The sequence below is a fragment of the Gracilinanus agilis genome, chromosome 1 (assembly GCF_016433145.1).
Source record: "Gracilinanus agilis isolate LMUSP501 chromosome 1, AgileGrace, whole genome shotgun sequence".
NCBI lineage: Eukaryota > Metazoa > Chordata > Mammalia > Didelphimorphia > Didelphidae > Gracilinanus > Gracilinanus agilis.
Genome location: NC_058130.1, coordinates 187,752,158 through 187,772,636, shown reverse-complemented (window position 1 = coordinate 187,772,636; position 20,479 = coordinate 187,752,158). Strand labels below are relative to the sequence as shown.

At 35.3% G+C, this 20,479-nt stretch overlaps 1 protein-coding gene and 1 pseudogene across 4 annotated transcripts in view; both read left to right on the top strand.

Moving 5' to 3' along the window:
- Nucleotides 1-20,479, top strand: part of SMARCA2 (SWI/SNF related, matrix associated, actin dependent regulator of chromatin, subfamily a, member 2) — a 215,224-nt gene that overhangs the window by 64,128 nt on the left and 130,617 nt on the right. For all 4 annotated transcript variants that reach the window (XM_044659297.1, XM_044659311.1, XM_044659304.1 and 1 more), the window contains one exon: nucleotides 2,825-2,995. In XM_044659297.1, the coding sequence (XP_044515232.1) occupies nucleotides 2,825-2,995 (171 nt within the window). The remainder of the gene's footprint in view (nucleotides 1-2,824; nucleotides 2,996-20,479) is intronic.
- LOC123233164 lies at nucleotides 18,105-19,105 on the top strand (annotated as a pseudogene).

The window sequence follows — 20,479 nt, the reverse complement described above, 5'->3', positions numbered from 1 at the left end:
AGCATAGAAAATCCTTATGAGATTAAAAAAGAAAGAAAGGGGTTTTTGGCGGGGAGGAAGGAGTTTGAGTTAGTCTCAGACCAGGAACAAAAAATGATTTCAAATGCTACAGTGGAAAGAGCACTGGATTTGGAACCAGAGGACTGAGTTAAAATCCTGCTTCAACCACCTCAATCACCTCTGTGAGATCCAGAGTAAGTCATATAATGTCTCTGGATCTCATTTCCTCATCTTTAAAGTGAGGTGTTGAATTAAATGATTTCTGAGGTCCCTTCCAGATCTAACTATGAAACAGATCAATCTTGTCCCTTTTCCTGGTAGAGAAAAACCTCCTTTTGAAAATCTTCCAGTACTTATTAACCCAATTCCCTACTTCTTTTAGATGTTCCTTTTTTAAAACTCACCATCAAAATGCCACTCCTTTCCTATAGTTTGGGTATGGTTCCAAGAATCACTTAACATCTTTCTTTTTTCACATATTCCTCACAACTGGCAGATCAGTTATGTGCCAATACATTTGTCTACTTTATAGACTAGAGCTGGGAAGGACTTTAAAGATCATTTCATGAATAGTACATTAAATGCATTGGAGTGAGGAAGATTGTCCTCAGAGACTTGCTATTGGTGATACCCTGGGCAAGTCACTTCACTTTTGCCTGCCTCAGTTTTGTCATTTGTAAAAAGGAGATAATCATAGCAACTTCCAAGATCAAATGAGATAATATTTATAAAGCATTTTGCACACCTTAAAGTGCCATACAGTTATCATCATCATCATCATCAATCATCATCATCATCATCATCATCATCATCATGATGATGTAGTCCATCTCCTGCATAACTCATTTGAAAGATGAGGTACCTGAGGATACTGAAGTTAAATGACTTGTCCAGTGGTTAGGCAGTAAGGAGTAGAGTCAGGATGCAAAGCTGGGGCCCCCTGACATATCATCTAGTAGTCTTTCTAATTTATTGCACTGCTTCTCACTTGTGGGCAGACATTTCAAAGAAAGAAGATGTGAACATCATTATAATGAATTACTATTTACTTGTCTTTTCTCTAATCAACCTTGGTTTAGAACTTGGATTTTAAAAAAATAAACACACACACACACAGTGTATATAAGACATAATGATAGAAGATCCAAAGAACATTCCAGGGAATAATGATTGGATAGAAGAAGATAACACCATTAACTTCAATCATTCCTTAAATCCCCAGAAAATTCTCTTGGATGAGATTTCTGATTCTGGTTTTGCTCATCTTCTTTTGCCATGAGAGCAAGAAAATGATACATATTCTAAATCAATGTGGTGGGGACACTTTGGTGTCGAATCACAATCTCGAACAGCAAATATATCCCATATCATAGTGGTTTTTCCCCTCCTGAGTTTGAATTTAATTCAATTATTTCTTGCTAGTTTAGTAACTAGTTACATAGACACTAATGATTAAGCATTACAAAGCAATTAAAATAATTACATATTGTAATTAATTGATAACAAAAAAAACACTTTTTCTGTTTTGTTTTCTTTTAACTATCAACCAAAGCAAAGAATGATTAGAGTAGATAGAATATCATGATTCTATCTTCAATTCACAGTCACTCAGGTCAGGTAACATTTTATACTGAATAATGAGACTTTTTGCTTTGGTGAGCACCAGGGAAATGCCCCAAACTTGACCATATTGAGGCTGCCCCATAACAAATCTGACTAATCTAGAGCTTTCTCTTTGTCCTGGCATGACTTGAGTGATTTCCTTTAAAACACTGCCTTTTTAGAAGTTGAGAGACACTGTAAGGGTCGAAGTGATAAGAAGGCCTAGTAAATATTTTGATGACTAAAGGACAAATGGGTGGTCCCAAACTCTTTGAAAATATAACCCAATCTGGGGCTGTCCTGGATTTTACAGCTCAGGTATTTTATCAGTGAATATTCATGTAAGTAGTAATTAACCAAATGAAGTTCATTCACAGTATAGTCATGGTAAGATAATTAATTGCTAGTTGATCAGTTTCAGAAAACAGTTGGTTTTTTTTATTTTGATTTTGGGAGAGGGGAAACAGTCCCAACAGAAACTTTTACAGGGTTTGTTGCTTACAGACAAGTTATTTTTAGTGTGAAAAATACTTGCCTTACAACATCTGGGCTGAGCAAAATCCACATGTTCCTCATTTCAGCCAATAAGAATTTACAAACTACTAAGTTTCCTATTGTGCAGAAGGTGTGATATTTCAAAAAAGTTTCACTGGACTGTTCACAAATAGTTTTATTTTGTTAATGAAATTAAATTTTATTGGTTTCTCTCTCCAATGGGGCAGGGGAGTAATTGCATTATACTACTCTAAGTAGATTTCTAAAAGAACTTTATGCAGTTACTATATCTTATACATTTATATATTATTTCTATATGTAAATATATTATATATATATATATATATATATATATATATATTTCTTCACATAACATTGGTATAGTACTGTGGTCTAACAAATGGAATGGACCCCAGGTTTTGGCATCAAAGACTTAGGAGTGTTAGCTCTATTATTTTGCTAAGTGTTTGAGCTTGAACAAGCCAGATTTTCAGCTCCCTCATCTGTAATATTAGAGACATCCTATGAGATGATCCTTAAAGTCCCTTCTGGTTTTGTATTTGTGTGAAGTGCAACCTATTCCAAGTATATATTTATATAATTTCAGGCTTCAGTAACTTCTGTGTCTTTGTTAGTAACTTGACATCAGAGTTGTCAAGATAGTTATGCAAAAAGTAGAGTTCTCACTAAATGTTCTACATAAAGGATCTTCTTATTACCCTGAAAGGCTGAAGATGAAGAAGGCTACCGAAAACTGATTGATCAGAAGAAAGACAGGCGCTTAGCTTACCTTTTACAGCAGACTGATGAGTACGTGGCTAACCTGACTAACCTGGTATGGGAGCACAAACAAGCACAAGCAGCCAAAGAAAAGAAAAAGAGAAGACGGAGGAAGAAGGTGAGTTGTAAAATGAGACACTAATGAGCTGTAGCATTTATTAATATTAATTGGTCCTAGACATACATCAAACTTTTCAGTACATGCTTCACCCAACATTTTTTATTTTTGAGGCCTATATCAATGAATTAGAAAAATTAAATTAATATGCTTAGTGTTACTTGGGCATTAGACAAAATATTGCCCCAGATTAAGGGGAAGAATGATATAAGTACACTATAAAAATCCAGCACACATTTCCCAGATATAAAATAAAGGATTGAGTAGAAGTCACATGAAACTTTCTTTTACCCTTCCAGAATGTACTTAGTGTGTATATTTTATAATAGATTACCCATATTGGTGTCTTGTCCCTCCAAGGGACTGTGACCTCCAAGAAGGCAGGGATTCTGTGTCATATAGATGTTGGGTCTCTCCCAACCCTACTGCACAGCTTTTCTAATGAGTGAGTCCATGAAATGGAAAACATAAAATGTAGAGATTTACGTAGAGAGTCAACATAGAAGAAATAGAAAAGAGATCAGGAAGTTAGCTTTATATCAAGTTAGTGATGAAATACTTTGAGTTAGGAATCACGTTGGAAAATGAATTGAAAAATTGGGGGCAATATTTTTGGATCAAGTTCCAGAAAAAGATGTTATTCAGCAGAGCCCAAAATAAATATTGCCTTTTACACCAGAGACATATTTACTAATTTAGGTAACTTTGTTTCCTTATCACAATAACTATAGGTTGCAGGGTATTGTTAGAAGATGCCTGCGATGCTAACAACGTAACCAAGGTGATCTCACAGCAAAATGTAAAGTCTCAGTAAATTATTATGTGAAAGTATAGTTTCATTCCCCTGATTAACTAAAGATGATTAGGGAGAAAAAGGAATTTTTTTGCCTCTCTATTGCATACTGGATATTTTCTTCAGAATTATCTGTTGTGAACCTTCTAATATATCCAAATTGAAGGGCTCAGTTCTCCCCTTAAACCTGTCCCTTCTCTTGACATTTATATTTCTCTCTCTCTCTGTCTCTGTCTCTGCCCCTGTCTATCTTTCTGTCTCTATTTTTCCATTGCTGTCAACGTCATCCTTCCAGTACTCCAAGCTTGTAAGTTTGGAATTGTCTTTAAATCTTCCCTTTTCGCTGAATCTAGCCATTTTGCCAACATATATTCATTCTGTATCTTGAATCTATCTTATCTTTTCCACTCCACTTCAGCCATTAGTTTCAGGTCCTCATTACCACTTGACTCAATCATCATGATGCCTCTAGTCTCTGCCTTCCTCCATCCTCCTTTTGCATCATTTTCTGAGTAAACTTCCTGATATATCTCTCTGATCGTGTCATTTCTCTTTGTGAAAATTGTTAATAGTCCCTCATTAACTGGGACAGTTTCCGGTCAAGTTTTCTAGTATCTAGCCAAACTTCCTTGTTCCCTCTTTACCCACTCTTTCTGATCTCTGTGATCATGATCTCTTTTTTGCCTGGAATATACTTTCCCCCTTCCATCTCCATGTATTAAAATTCTTCCCTTTAAAGCCCCAAACAGGGTCCACCTCTTCCATGAAGACTTCTCTAACCTTTCTATCACCTGAAAGTGTTATTTACTTTTCACATTTCTTATAGTATTTTAAATGAACTTTCTTTTGTATCTATTGAATTTTAACTTGTTTCAATTTTGGGGGTATATGTCGTTTCTCCCTTATTAGAGCATAATCTGTGAGATCAGTGTTTGTGTCATAAATATCTTCTAACTCCCAGAACCTACATCTTGCACGTAGTAGGGATTTAAATGAATGTTGATTGAATTGAATTTTATAGCTAGATGTAGTCATATTAGGAGAGATAGAGATCAGATATTTATAATATTTGCTCTTTCTGTTAAAACATTAAACAAAGCTATTGTTGGGAAATAATTTGTTTCATGATCCTTGAATTGTTATATTCTTCTCTATGAGATTCTTCCATTTCACCTATGATTTGGAGGTATGAGATATACTTGATAATGAACATGAACAAGTAATGACTCATGACTTGACTTTAGCATTAGTTGACATGGAATCCTTTGTTTTACTTTCAGTATATCATTGCTGAGTTTAAAGAAGTATAGACCTTCAATTCTGGTTTGTCTGGTTTGTCTGAATACAAATTCAAATTTAATAAGGAACAGTATGCAAATAATGATAAAACTTATTAGATCTTTTAGGTGAGCTCTGTAAAATGAGTATTTTTCACTTCAATTTTTTTCTTTTTGCAGTTAAAGCTAAGGACTTTCTCGAAATAAAAAAAATTATAATAGTTTTTAAATTAGTTAATTTTTTTAGAGCTAGAAGAAACTTTAGAGATCTTAGCTTATGTTACTATGCATCTGTGTGTCAAAAATAAATTGCTTTGGGCTGATTATTTCTGGAATATAGAAAATAAATACCTTTCAGTTTGAGATGTCCTGACACTAGGGCATGACATAGGCAAAATATGGTTTAATGAAACTGTGTGTGTTTTCACATTTGGAAATCCATAGGATGGTAGAACTACTGCATTATTTTACTAAGAATCTCCACTATCTAAGGGGTACTTGAGGCAAATGACAAACTTTCTGAAAGAATGTAAGCTTCTTGAGGGGAAGAAGTTCATTTCTATCTTTTTATCTCTAGTGCTAGGCACATTATAGACACTTAATGAATGCTTGTGGTATGATTAATTAATTCCGTTCAAATTTAATAATGACACCTGATTACTTTGTTCCTATCTTAGAAATCCTTATGTCCTTGTTCTCATTTTGTTAATGGCTTCCCCTTTTCTCTTTTTCTTATATGTACCTAGTTATTTACTTGTGGTTTCCCCCATTAGAATGTAAGTCCATCAAGGAAGGAACAATTTTTTTTAACTTTCTTTATACTCCCAGCAATTAGCATAATGCCTGACATAACAATTTGGGTTGTGGATGCAACACAAAAGGCTTCATCAAATCACCTTTTTTAAGACAAAAACTAATTAGGGTAGGGGCAGCTGGGTAGCTCAGTGGATTGAGAGCCAGGCCTAGAGATGGGAGGTCCTAGGTTCAAATCCGACCTCAGACACTTCCTAGCTGTGTGACCCTGGGCAGGTCACTTGAACCCCATTGCCTACCCTTACCACTCTTCCACATGGGTCAGTGCACAGAAGTTGAGGGTTTAAAATAAAAAAAAAAACTAATTAGGGTGGAATATTCCTTGTATAGAAACCTGGGATCTCGGAACCCAAGGCCCCAGACAGGATCCCAGAACACCATCCTGAGTGGAGAGAATGAGACATCAAGGACACTGGCCCTTTAGATAGAGACTGCAGGTTTGCCCCAGAAAAGAGACCAAGAGGAACTCACCCGGAGAACCAATGGTAGAAATCATATCATTTAGTGGTTTCTTTTTAAAGTTAATAGTTCTTGCTTAATAAATACTAAATTCATTTTTTCCATCTGTAAAGGAATATGAGTGTTCTAAATGGCCTCCAAATTTTGATATCTATAGATAAAACGCTATTTGCCATGATATTTCAAGTTGCCCCATGGTAGTTTAGATTAAATTCAGATCCACACACACTTATTAAGCACCTGTGTTGTGACAAGTACCATATTAGTTGAAGGATGACAAAAAGACAAACAAGACATAAGCACTGCCTTCAAGTATTTTACCTAATAAAGGAGGTGAGAGGCATTAAAACAAAAATTAAATTAGCATGTACACAGGAGTATACAGGAGAGGTATGAAGTGGTTAATTCTGGTTAATAACCAATCAGCAAGTAGTTATTGCTTATTATGGGCCAGTGATTCTGCTAGGTCCAAAGTGCAAAGAAAGAAACAAAAGAAACACCCTTACTCACAAAAAATCTAACGTTTGCTTATATGAGTATGTAGGCGAAAACAAATATATATTAAATATATAGAGCATAAATATAAAGTATATAAATACAAATAAATATGAAATAGACTCAAGGTAGCTTGAGAGAGAGAGGGCATTAACATTTGAAGAAAATCAGGAAAGAATTCATGTAGAAAATAGTAGTTGAGGTGCTTAAAGGAAAAAAGGGACTTTATGATGTATAATGAGAAAAGAGTGTATGGTAGGTCTTTTTTTTTTTTAACATGAACATTGCATTCAAGATCCTTTTTGTAAGTTGAAAATCATCCATAATAGCAAACCACATTATTTAATCAGTATTTCTTTTCTGAACTTATCTGGAGACCTTATGACTTTTCTTAGGCTTATCAGAGCTACCAACGTTACTACACTTGCAATTTGGGTCATTACTAATAACTAAATAGTGTTAATGAAACAAAGAGAAGCACTGCTCTGATGTGGACATGACTTGTTGCAAGAGAGACCTCCGAACAAAGACTGATGTGGGAGCTAATGTTTGACACAAAACAATATAATGACTCATACTAGTGCTTCTCAGAGCAAGAATGGGTGTGATTGGACAAACTGCTGAAAGACTTACACTGTCTGGGGAAAATGGAGCAGATTTAGCACATAATTAAAACATTTTATTTTACATATTTTTCTGCCTTTATTTTTTTTAATTGCCAATCACGTACACTTGAATTCAAGGGTGCTGAGCTTGCGTAAAACAAAGTTCTTCTGTGTTCTGGATATGTGAGGTGGCCAATGCAAAAAAAAATATGGAGGTGGTAGATGGAGTGTTGTATGTGAGGAACAGAAAGAACAAACACAGACCAGTTTGGTTGGTGGATAGCAGAGGCTGAGAGTGGAAAGTAATATGTATGTCAATGGACAAATAGGTTGGGGCCAGGTCGTAAAGGGATTTAAAAGCTAAACATAGGAATTTATATTTTACCCTAGAGGTATGTAGGAGTAAAAATGAATGAAACACTCCATTTGATTTTTTTTAAAACCCTTTCCTTCCATCTTGGAGTCAATACTGTGTATTGGCTCCAAGGCAGGAGAGCATTAAGGACGAGGCAATGTAGGTCAAGTGACTTGCCCAGGGTCACACAGCTAGGAAGTGTCTGAAATCAGATTTGAACCTAGGACCTCCTGTCTCTAGGTCTGGCTCTCAATCCACTGAGCTACCCAGCTGCCCCCATTTAATTTTAAATTAAAGGATTTAATAACAAAAATGAGATGGAAAGGGGTTCCTTCAGTCAAGTGAGCAGAGCACAGAGCTGGAAACCCACACCTGCCCCACTTTAACCAAAACAAAGCTCAAGCTCCCCAAAAAAAGCCCCGCAGCAGGGGTCTCAGCCTAATTTATCTCCCAAGCCTCTGTATGTCAAATGAGGATGTACTTAAAAGGATGCTGGGAATGTAGCTCAGGTGTGGCAAATTTTCCACCTGCACAGATACTAGAAAGACCTTGGGACTGATTGAGTTGAGGAATCCTTAAGGAATAATACTTTGGCCACAGTGTGTATGATTAGCAGTAATGGGGAGAAATTGGAGGCCAAAAGACCAGGAAGGAGACTATAACCTTAATCTGGACTGAGAAGTGATGAAGGTCTGAATGGTAGCTATGTGACTAGAGAGAAAGTGAATAGAATTAAGAGATAATGGAAAGGGGAAAACCACAATATTTAACAGTTGACTGGATGTCAAGAGTAGGAAACAGTGACTAGTCCAGGGTAATTCTGAGGTTATAAACCTAGAAAAGTGACACCTCCAGCAGAAATTAAGAGATTTGAGAAAAAGGGTTTTAGGAGTAAAGACAATGAATTTAGCGTCTGACATGTTGAGTGTAATATGTCTCTGGGGCACAATTTGAAACATCTAGTAAGCCATTGGCAAGGTGGAACTGAAGCTCTGACTGGCTATTGGAGCTGGGTACATCTTCTGCACAAGAGCTAGTATTGAGCGCCATGGGATCTGAGAAGCTTACCAAGAGAAGGAGCAAAGTAAGAAGAACAAGGGTTCTAGGGGTCCTGCTATCAATGATGAACCAACAGAGAAGAATGAAGAGAAGTCAGACAGGAAATAGGCAAACTAGGAGAGAGTCGTGTCACAAAAACCCAGAAAAGAGAGAGCATCCCAGAGGAGAGAGTGGTCAACTGGGTCAGATGCCTAGTTTGGTTGAGAAGAATGAAGATCAAGAAAAGTCCATCACAAGTAAAAGTCTGCTCCTAGAGAGAGAGAGATTACTTCTAGATGGGAGGATCAAAGAAAGCTTCATGGAAGAAAGAGCACTTGAATTGGACTTTGAAAAGGGAAGATTTGGAAGGTTTATATTCCAGTTTAGGGGAACACAGTGAGTAATAACACAGAGGTTGCAACGGGTGACAGAAATTCAGGGAATGGTGAGCAGTTCAGACCGACTAGATTTTAAAATCCAGAAAGGATGGATAACACTTAAAAAGTAGGTTAAAGCCAGATTATGGAAGCCTATGAATTCAGTGCTAATTTGGACTATATCAGTTCCAGACAAGACCTGTTGCCAGTAATGAGTGGCCTGAAGGGAAAAGTTGAACAAGGAAGAAAGAATGGGGAAACCAGACAGCTACTTGGCTCTGTCTATTTCAGACCTTCATCTGAAACCTTCGTGTGGCATTGTCCTTTGTTTTGAAGAAAAAAACAGACACCACCATTAATGAACACTAGAAATACACACAATCCCCCCAGTTGCTCATATTCTCTCCCTTTCCCATGAAATTACTTGGTATTTACTCTGTATAAATTTTACTTACTTCTCCATGTGCATATTGCTTTCCTCCAAGGAAATGTAAGCTCCTTAAGGGCAAGGAATAGATTGTTTTTGTCTTTGTGATTAACAAATGGTAGACATTCATAAAATAATACTGGTGGAATTGAAATTTTAGTATAAATGATTTGGAACATATTTGCCATTTTTCTAATTCACAGTCTTCTCCCCTATTAGTATGAATCATTGAAAGCTGACTCTACTGACTTCCCTTAGAACAATACTGTGTACTGTTGAACCCAACAGAGAAAAAGGCTGTCTTTTTTTTTTATCATTTTACCACATTATTAAATATTAAATTGCACATCTCTGGATTTTTTCCCACAAAATAGAACACTTCAAAAAAAAGTAATTTATAAACAAATTATTTCACCTTATCAGCTAATAGCAGTGTTTATAGCTCTCGCTCTCTTTCTGTATCTATCTATCTATCTATCTATCTATCTATCTATCTATCTATCTATCTATCTATCTATCTATCTATCTATCTATTGATCTGTCTGTCTTTATCTGTTAGTGAGATAAGATGGATATACCAAAAAAATTAAACTTTTTAAGAAGACTGTTTAGTATTCCCTGCATGATATAGAAGCATCCCATGTCTCAAATCTCTGGCTTAAACTTAAGTAAATAGCACATTTTCCCAGTGTTTCAAAAAAGGATCATTTGATTTTTTTTTTACTAACTTGGTGGCATATTTGACTGCATCTCCCTCTCTTAAGTACCCTAATCTGCTTACTCTTAAAACTTTTCCTATGAAGTATCTTTTCAAAAAGTCATTTTCCACAACCTTGGAAAATGAAAGGGAATGAAGTAAACTGTATCGAGCTATTTAAAAATGTGTCATGGGAAGAAGCAATTTTAAAGCATTGCTAAAATCTAGAGATGGGAACAAATCCTTTTACTGTCATGTGATGAATGTGGTATTGTGCCCTTTGGTATTATTGCCCCCTGAGAAAGCTATCCTCTGGCATGGTTGAAATCTAAGATCTGTAGCTTTACTATAAGGAAAAGAGTAATTACAATTTAGGTAAGGCCAGAAGGGTATGCAACAAATGGGATTTAACATGCTAATACAGCAAATTGAATGATGATCCTAATTGTTTTAGCATGGAATCCTTTAAATATGTAAAAGCATAAGCAAAGCAAATCGTGTCAATTTGTTATTAAATTGTTAGATATTTCAAAATCTGCTACCTATCGCATATGAATGATATGAATTTGGCAAGTTAATATTGTATATTATCAGCACAAAAGAAAGTTATGCCCTTTTTTGATAATTTCTACTTTGCGTAAAATTTAAACATTTTCTCTAGTTGATCAATTACTCATTGTCAATAACTAGGATACATTTTAGGACAATTGCCAGCTCATTTTGGTGCTTGGGAGAAACATGAGAGGAAAATGAGTAAGTCGTGTTTTTCATGGCCTGGTGGGAGAATTGTGTAATTATTTAGTTTCTCATTTTATCATTTTACCTAGGGATAACAGGGTGATAATATAGTGATAGCCAGAAGCTTCAGCCAGTGCCTGAGCATTCCCTTTTTATTAGATATGCATAGGAGTCTAGGCCAGGTGTGCCTGCAACTTAAAATTCTAGCCATTCCAGCTGTTCATTTTCTGGAACTGTTTACTGTGGACTGAAATTTCATATGTAAATCCTCACTTGTCAGCCTTTTGGTGGAATGTATCTTGGGAAAATTTACATTCTAGTTAGTTAGTGGTGATACACATTTGGAGACATGCTAGTAATAGAGACGCATTTGAAAAACAATATAAGACCCCCTTTCCAATATTTACATTTTTTCTTCTAAAATTCTTTTTTTACTCACTTGTTGCTAAATGGGTCTGAAAATTTGTCGAGGGTACAGTACTTTTTGGAAAGAAATTCCCTTGTATGATATGGTTTAAGAAGTGATGACAGAAGGCTATTTTTCTTTTAAAGATTTAATACAAGAATACTTTCTTCACAAAGTTTTTGGTAGAACAAATAGTGAAATTAATATATAATAATCTAACTTTAAGACCTTTGTTTTGTATTTTATTCCTTCCAATTAATTGCTCCAATTCCTTTCTCATTAAGATTTCTTCAAACCTCAGATAATTGTCATTTCATGTTTCTCTCCTCTATGAAAATATACTATAAGAAAAACAAAAGAAAGGTTCTAATTATCTAACCGAATGTGCTCTTTTAGTTTTTTGATGTTTTTTTTTTTTTTAATTTTAAACCCTTAACTTCTGTGTATTGACTTATAGGTGGAAGATTGGTAAGAGTAGGCAATGGGGGTCAAGTGACTTGCCCAGGGTCACACAGCTGGGAAGTGTCTGAGGCCGGATTTGAACCTAGGACCTCCTGTCTCTAGGCCTGGCTCTCAATCCACTGAGCTACCCAGCTGCCCCCTGCTCTTTTAGTTTTAATCAGCTAAGGTTATGTCTTGGTAATGCCAAAAGAGCTGATTGATTTATTCAGTCATTTCAATGGAGGAAAAAACCATGCAAACAAGTATATGAATCATGCTGTTGTTTGACTAGATCAATAAGTTTCAAAAGCCTGTTATTTGACAGTTCCTGGGCATTTCAGATTGCCTTATGTCATCCAGTTTGGTGCTTTCGGTTCTCCATAAAACACATTAAAAATAAGACAAATTATCCAAGGGTTTTGAGTATGTATTGAATTAAAACAAGTGTCTGTAGATGCTAGCCCATTTGATTATTGTTAGAGCAAATGACAATTGCATCTACTGAGGTATAAAATGCCCTCACATTGGTTGTTATTACATTATAGACCAGAAGGACTCAATTTGTAAATAAAGTACTTTCTATCAAATACCCTGCTGACTGTCCTACAAAATGGACCTGGATCCCCTTTCTTCAACGCCCACTTCATCAAGAATCTCTTGCCTTAGAAAATGCCTTTCATCCCCAAACTTCATGACTTAATGTGCTGTATAGCTTTTGTCAAGAAGTATCTTCCAACTCTAGATAGAGTTCTATTATTACCATTGATAAATGAGTATCAATTATTGATATTGACCAGGATCCTATAGATGTAAGATTTATCATTTAAAATCACAGACATTTCACTTTGGAAATTAAAAACCAGGATTTTGTTTCTTGTCTTTGAGCTTCACAACATCACAGAATTATAGAAACTCCGAATTTGAAGAGACCTCAGAGATAGCCTTGGCTGATGTGGACCTAACCAAGAGAATTAGTTACACCTTCCTAACCAGAGTTCATCCAGCATTTATTTTTTGATTACTGACATAATGTGTCAATTTTTCCTAAAACTGAGCATAAATTTGCCTCTTTGCCACCTCTCCCAATTCTCTCCTTTTTGTTCTATACTTTGTGGCCAAACAAATTAAGGCTAAAATTTCTTGCATTTGACAACCCTCTAGAAAACTGAAGGCTCTCCCTAAGCATTGTCTTCTCTAAGCTAAATCTTTCTAGTTTCTTCAGTTATTATATTTCACGATTACTGGTCTTCTCATCATTCTGTTCATCTTCTTATAGATGCTTCATGTATTAATGTTCTTCCTAAAATATGACACCCATAACTGAGCACAATATACCAAATGGGGTATGATGAGGACATAATGCAGCTCTCATTTTTGGACATTATATATATAAAACCTAATGTTGTATTTGGTTTTTTGGTCATATGGTCATACTGTTAATTCATATCATGCTTGTAGTTCACTAGAACTTCTAGATCTAGATCTCTCCTATATTGTACTTATAACCCAAGTATAGGAGGTTATATTTGTCTTTATTAAATTTCATCTTATGAGGCAGCCTGCCATAGTAGATAAAGCTGGATTCAAGTCATGCTTTTGTTTCATACTGACTGTATGATACTTAAAAAATCATTTACTTCTCAGTGACCCAGGCAACTCAGAATCATTTTCAATCTACACCAATAAAAGTAGTTTCCTCACTGAGAAATATCTCTAAAACAATGAAAATACAAGTCTAGGCCAAATTTTAAAAATTAACATTAAAAAGATTTAGCTTATTAGATTAAATAAATATATTGTTCCAAATTGCCAGTATATTTTTGGATCTTGTCTCAGTCATCCAACATGCTAGCTATTTCTCACATTTTTTTCCTTGCATCAAAATCTCCAATTTACCTTGATTGTTATCCGTATACTATGCATTTGGGTATAGGCATTGGAAGTCATGTATTTTGTTACTGGATCTTTTCTCAGATTTTCTTTCTGAGAGTGATTGGGTGTCTAGTATTTTTCCTAAATCATAACTGCTACCCTAGGTGGTAAGGAGCTCTTTGCAATTTAAAGCCTGTTCGATTAGTTATATAAGACTAGGTATATAGACATATGCACATTTTTTGCAAGTCTTCATTAGATGTTGTCTCTGTTTCTACATCTCAAAAATAGGGTTAGCCAAGTCTCTTTCAGTGAGATGAACTGAGAATTCATCTCAGTTTAATCATCTCAGATTAAGACCTTTGAGTTAAAATGCTTTATGAATTATAGATCTGGGAGAACTTTGTACTGGAGTGGAATTTAGTATGGTGTGAGTCTATCTTGGATCTAATCCAAGGCTAATTCTTTACTTCAGAACTGAATGGACTTTATGTTTAAAGTTGCTTCCTCTGAATTGTAGTGGTAATTCAAGACAATAACAAATCAAAGGATGTGGATATCACAGAGTTAACACTCTCTGTGGCCCTATTACTTTATGGTACCTCAAGTACATATGCCAGTCTTCTTCGAATCAGTTATATATTAGATATGTGAAATTTAAACTGCTTGTATCTCTCTTTGTTGTCTTTGTTGGGCAAATTTGTTTTTTTTAAAAATATGTATATTTGAGAAAGAAGTGAATTGGCTGAACTTTTCCCATTAATGATATAATTTAACTAATTCCACAAAATGACATATTGAAGTATTACTACATTGAATTTTTTTAATACTTGTAGGCCAAAAATTTTAAATTCAGTACCTCTATTTCAAACAGAAAAAACATCCCTAGTAGCTTGTAGTAGTGCCAAGTCAATAATCTAAGAGGGTTATGCAGTTGTTTGTTAGATTCAGAGAGATGTCTTTAGGTTTTTTATTTCATTGTCACCTATTCCTTTTAAAGCTAGGCTTAACCTCAGACACTTCCCAGCTGTGTGACCCTGGGCAAGTCACTTGATCCCCATTGCCCACCCTTACCACTCTTCCACCTAGGAGTCAATACACAGAAGTTAAGGGTTTAAAAATGTAAAAAAATAAAAAATAAAATAAAACTAGGCTTAAACTTGAAGATAGTCGTAATCAAAAACAGTCAATAAATTATAGAAGTATTTGAAGTACATTAATAAGAAAGATAATATTTCAAGACCTGAGGAAGAGGCAGAATGATGACAAAGAGAATGACTTGACACTAGGAAGATGTAGGTTCAAATATGTCCTCAGGTATTATTAGCTGTGTTACCCTGAGCAAATATCAGGGAAAACTCACCTATGAAATCTTGGGATTGACTTCAATGACCATTAATTTCTCTATAACTTCAAATCTATATAATCTTATGACTTGGGAAGAGCGGCGCCTCCTTGAACCACACTTTATTTGTGCTAAAAACAATAATTTATAATATTATTTCCTTTCTACAGCCTCAGCTCTTGTTTGGAAGCCAGTATATTTTCACACTGATTTGCATATCAAAGGATTAAGTTCTATATAAATTAAGAACAAAACTGATAAAATAACTGTGTATGTATATATATATATATATGTTCATAATATTGCTAGACAACATTTTATTGAAAATTAAATCTTCTTCAATGAGAGATTTATAATATATATTTATTTAAATGTAGTCTTTACCACATAGCCTATGAATTCTAGCCTTATATAATATTTAGAAGTAGTCCTGACTGTATAGTCAGCTGAAGAATATATTTTGGTGAATCACTTCATTGCTCTATATCCTATTTCCTCATCTATAATACAAATAGGTAAGGGGTGGGGCAGAGCAAAAATGGCAGATTAGAAGCAACCCAAATGAACTCTCTTAACATTCCCCTCCCAAAACTTTAAAATAATGCTTCAACTCAAATTTTAGAGTGGCATAGAATAGAAAAGATCAAGATTAGATAGTTTAGTTTTCCAGCCTAAGAAAACGTAGGAAATCATCAGAAGGAGTTTGTGACACTGAATGGAAGCCTTTCCAGAGCACAGGAGTCTATGGTGTCATCAACAGGAGCAGTAATAGCAGCCAGCAGCAGTTTTAGGAGCTCTCAGCCCAGAGACAATAAAGATGATCAGATAACTAGTCAGAACAAGATTACAGAGAACCGTTTGCCAGTACTGAGCATAACTGGCACTGATTGGCAATTCTCTTGCCCATACACAATTCTGGATTGCAATTCCAGGGTGGAGAAGAGCATTGGGAATGAGTCACAAGGTAGTGGGGGCCCTACTTGGCAGTTCTAAGGCAAAGAAAGTACCCATACTTGTGGCTACATGGGACCAGGTTCCAATCTTGGGTAAAAAAAAATGACCACACCTCTTTCAGGATAATTACATCTTGGGAGCACCAAAACCTTGCAGACCCAAAAGAAGTAGCTCTGAAAGCAGCAGCATGAAAAATCCTAAAGCTTTCCTTCAAGAACAGAGGATCAATAGCAACTGTCCCCCTATCCCTAGGCAATCAGTGTCCAATTTTAACATGAAGTTCAAGTTCAAGAAGCAAACTGGATAAATGAGCAAACAACAACAAAAATAATTTGACTATAAAAAGCTACTAGTAAAGCAGGGGAAACCAAAACATAAAGAAGACAACAATGTGAAAACAGCTACGAAAAAGCCTCAAAGAAAAATGTTGATTGGACCCAAACCCAATGAAAATTCTGAAAAGGTTAAAGAGATAAGAAGTTATAAAAAAACTGGGAAAGAAAATTAGAGTGATGAATAAATTACAAAAAGTGAAATAATACAGCTTGGTAAAAGAGGCACAAAAAATCCTGAAAAAATAACATCTTAAAAAGCAGAGTTGAGCTAATGATAAAAGAGGCACTAAAACCCACTGAAGAAAAGAACTCTTTAAAAAGTGGAATAAGACAAATGGAAAAAGAAATGCCCCCAAAAATCCCTAAATAAAGGAACTCCTTTAAAATCAGAATTAGCCAAATAGAAAAACAGGTACAAAAGCACTCTGAAGAAAATAATTAGAATTGGGCAAGTAGAAGCTAATGATTCCATGAAACATCAAGAAAAAATAAAAGCAGTCATGAAAATGTGAAATATCTCATTGGGAAAAACAATTGGCCTCAAAAAATAGATCAAGGAGAGATAATTTAAGAATTACTGGACTATCTGAAAGCCATAATCCAGGAAGAAGTCTAGATGTCATATTTCAAGCAATTATCAAAGAAAACTCCCCCAATATCTTAGCTCCAGAGGGTAAAATAGAAATTGAAAGAATCTCCCGATTATCTCCTAAAAGAGATTCCCAAAATGGAAACTCCCAGGAATATTATAGACAAATTCCAGGGCTCCAAAGTCAAAGAGAAAATATTTCAGGTGACCAGAAAGAAACAATTCAAATATTGTGGAACTACAATCAGTGTCATACAAGATTTAGTGGCTTCCACATTAAAGGAACAAAGGTCTTGGAATATACTATTCCTGAAGTCAAAGAAGTTAGAGATTACAACTAAGAATAACCATCAAAACTGATTGTAATCCTTCAGGCATGTGGAGGGGAATGGGCATTTTATGAAATAGAGGACTTTCAACCATTCCTGATGAAGAAAAGCCAGAGCTGAGAAGAAAAATTAGATATTCAAACACAAGACTCCAGAGAAGCATAAAAAGGTTAATATGAAATGAGTAATCATAAGGGTTTAAATAAAGCTGAACTATTTACATCCCTATAGGGAAAGAAAAATATATAATTCCTAAATACTTTATCACTATTAGGGGAGTTAAAAGGAGTTTACAAAGAGAGAGGGCATGAATAGGAGTCATATTGGAATGATCTCCAAAACAAAAATTAAGTGGTGAGAAAGAGAGATACACTGGGAGAAAGGTGGAGAGGTAAAATGAGGAAATTTTTCTCACATAAAAAGATGTACAAATAACTTTTCTAAAGGAGAAAATAGAGAGCAGAGGAGTGATGGGTAATGCTTGAACCTCACTCTCATTAGAATTGTTTCAAAAAAGGAAGAATGTGTGTGTGTGTGTGTGTGTGTGTGTGTGTGTACACTCATGTGTGAGAAATTTAACTCATCTAGGAGGGATTTAGGAGAGGAAGGGGACAAGAAAAAGGAATGATAAAAGGGAGGTCAGATGGTAAGTAGCAAAATAACTTTTGAAGAGGGGTAGGAAAAAAGGAGAGAAAAAAGAAGAAACAGAAGAAAATGGGATGGACAGAAATACATAGTAATCATAAATGTGAATGTGAATAGGATGAGCTCACCCATAAAATGGAAGCAGATAACAGAATGGATCAGAAACAAGAATCCAACAATATTTTGTTTAAAAGAGACATACTTGGCACATGCACAGGCCACTCCCCCATGGTGAAGGGGAGGCCACTGGAGTGAGGAGGCCAGCTGGTTCAGGAGCTACTACCAGAATGAATGAGGAAGTACTGACCACCCTAAAGATCCTGATCACTGGGGAGAGGGAGGGTGGGCAAATCCAGCCTTCTATTGGGATTCACAGATGATACCTTTGATCCAGAGCTTGCAGCAACAACTGGTGTTGACTTCAAGATGAAGACTATATCAATTGATGAAATAAAGCTAAACTTGCAATACGGGATCCTGTGGGTCAGGAGTATTACCAAGGTGCTCTAGGTGTTATATTAGTTTATGATGTCACAAGAAGAGATACTTTTGTTAAACTGGATAATTGGTTAAGTGAATTAGAAACATACTCCCCCAGAAATGACATAGTAAAAGTGTTAGTTGAAAAAAAATGGATAAGGAAAACGAAGGGCTAAAATTTGTATGAAAGCATTCCATGTTGTTTATAAAGACTAGTGCAAAAACCTGTGATGGTGCGTAAAGGGTGTGCCTTTGAAGAACTTGTTGGAAAGATCATTCAAGCCCTGGACTATGAGAGACCAAAAACCAAAGTAAAGGAGTAAGGCAATCACACAGGGAAGAAAGACATGGAAGAGCTTGTAGAGGATATTGTTCTATATTATAAACTCTGGGAAGGTCTATCTTTTGCTTTTTTGATCACATAGTGTCACTTTCTATATATAAACTCCTTAACTGCTATTTTTTTGGAACCTTGCAATTTGCACATATTTGTTTTGTATCATAGCAATGAACATTTATAAGAAAACACTCATCATCTTTCCCAGGTAAAATGTTTATGAAAAGCCTGCACAAATTGCAACCTTCAGTCTTTTATGTACTATGAAATAGGTATGCATTACTAAGTGCACTCGATTTTATGACCTACATTCATCATATATTTTTTTAATTCATCCAACAAATATCTGTTGTGAAGCTGTCTCTCTGCATTTTGGCCTCCTTTTGGTTAATTTTGTGTGATTATTGTATTGTTTTGCATAACTCCTAGAAACTCTGGGAGCTATAAGTATAACAGATCTATTCCTGATGAATTCCTTTGCAGGTTTAACAGCATGTTCTTACAGTTTTTCAAGGAAGCTATTATAGATTTTTTTCAAGTACTTAGCAAAAAAAAGTCACCTGTATTTGTCTGATGATGCTTCTGAACTAGCAATGAAACAACACAATTGAGACCTGCTTTTTAATTCACTTCAATGAATAACTCAGATGCTTCACTGGAGTTTTACTCCTGTGATAGATATTAGATTCATGACACTTTTCGTTGCAGGTTTTGTTATGCAGCCTCTGAAAGTGACAGTCAAATTCCCCACCTCACCCCTACTTTGTTCCAGAGGGATATGAAATTAGTGTGTTCATTATGACTTGTTCAAAATAGTACTTAGTACATTTTAAAACCAACACTTTTTCTTAAATGTTGGTAGTGTTTGTCCAAGTATCTCAACTGTTGCTTGTTTGATGTTATGAAGATATGTATCACATGATTGCTTTAAATGGCTAGTTGATATTCTAAACCTTGTTTCTATATATTGGAGGTCAGGGAGAAAGCATGAAGTGAGTTTCAGAAAAGGCTTTATATAGCTTCTAGATCCTGATATGCAGGGAAATACTGTTGCAATGAAAATCTTGAATTTACTGTAACAAGTAGCAGTGGTTTATCAAAACTAACTTGTACAGACTAATAAATCTTTTCCAATGTATTCCATTTTCTAACCTCTTGCTATTGTATGCTTGTATATTTTCTACATACTCATCAGTTTACTACCTATTAGTTTCTGCTTTCTTATGCCAAAAATAAAGCTTGTTTTCCCTTTAAAGTCAACCACCAAAATACATGACAACAAGTGACTGCCATACTTGTCTTGGAAATTTGTTGTCCATATGAATTTACAGTTCATAAGCATTTTATGTATTTCAGCATCATAATGGGTATATTTTTTAAGAATAGATTTCATCTCAACCTGTTCTCTGGAATGCATTCTTTTCACAAAAAGCCTCACATTCTACTTTTGCTTATATTTGCTAGATAGCATTAAACATGCTGGGTGGAATTTTTTAAAAACTACTGAATATTGTGTCATTAATACTGTAATCTGGGAAGAAGGTAGATAATCCAGATGTGTACTTATAATTTGTTCATGTTCCATTAAAGGTTTAGTTGAGAGAGAGAGAGGGAGAGAGAGAGAGAGAGAGAGAGAGAGAGAGAGAGAGAGAGAGAGAGAGAGAGAGAGAGAGAGAG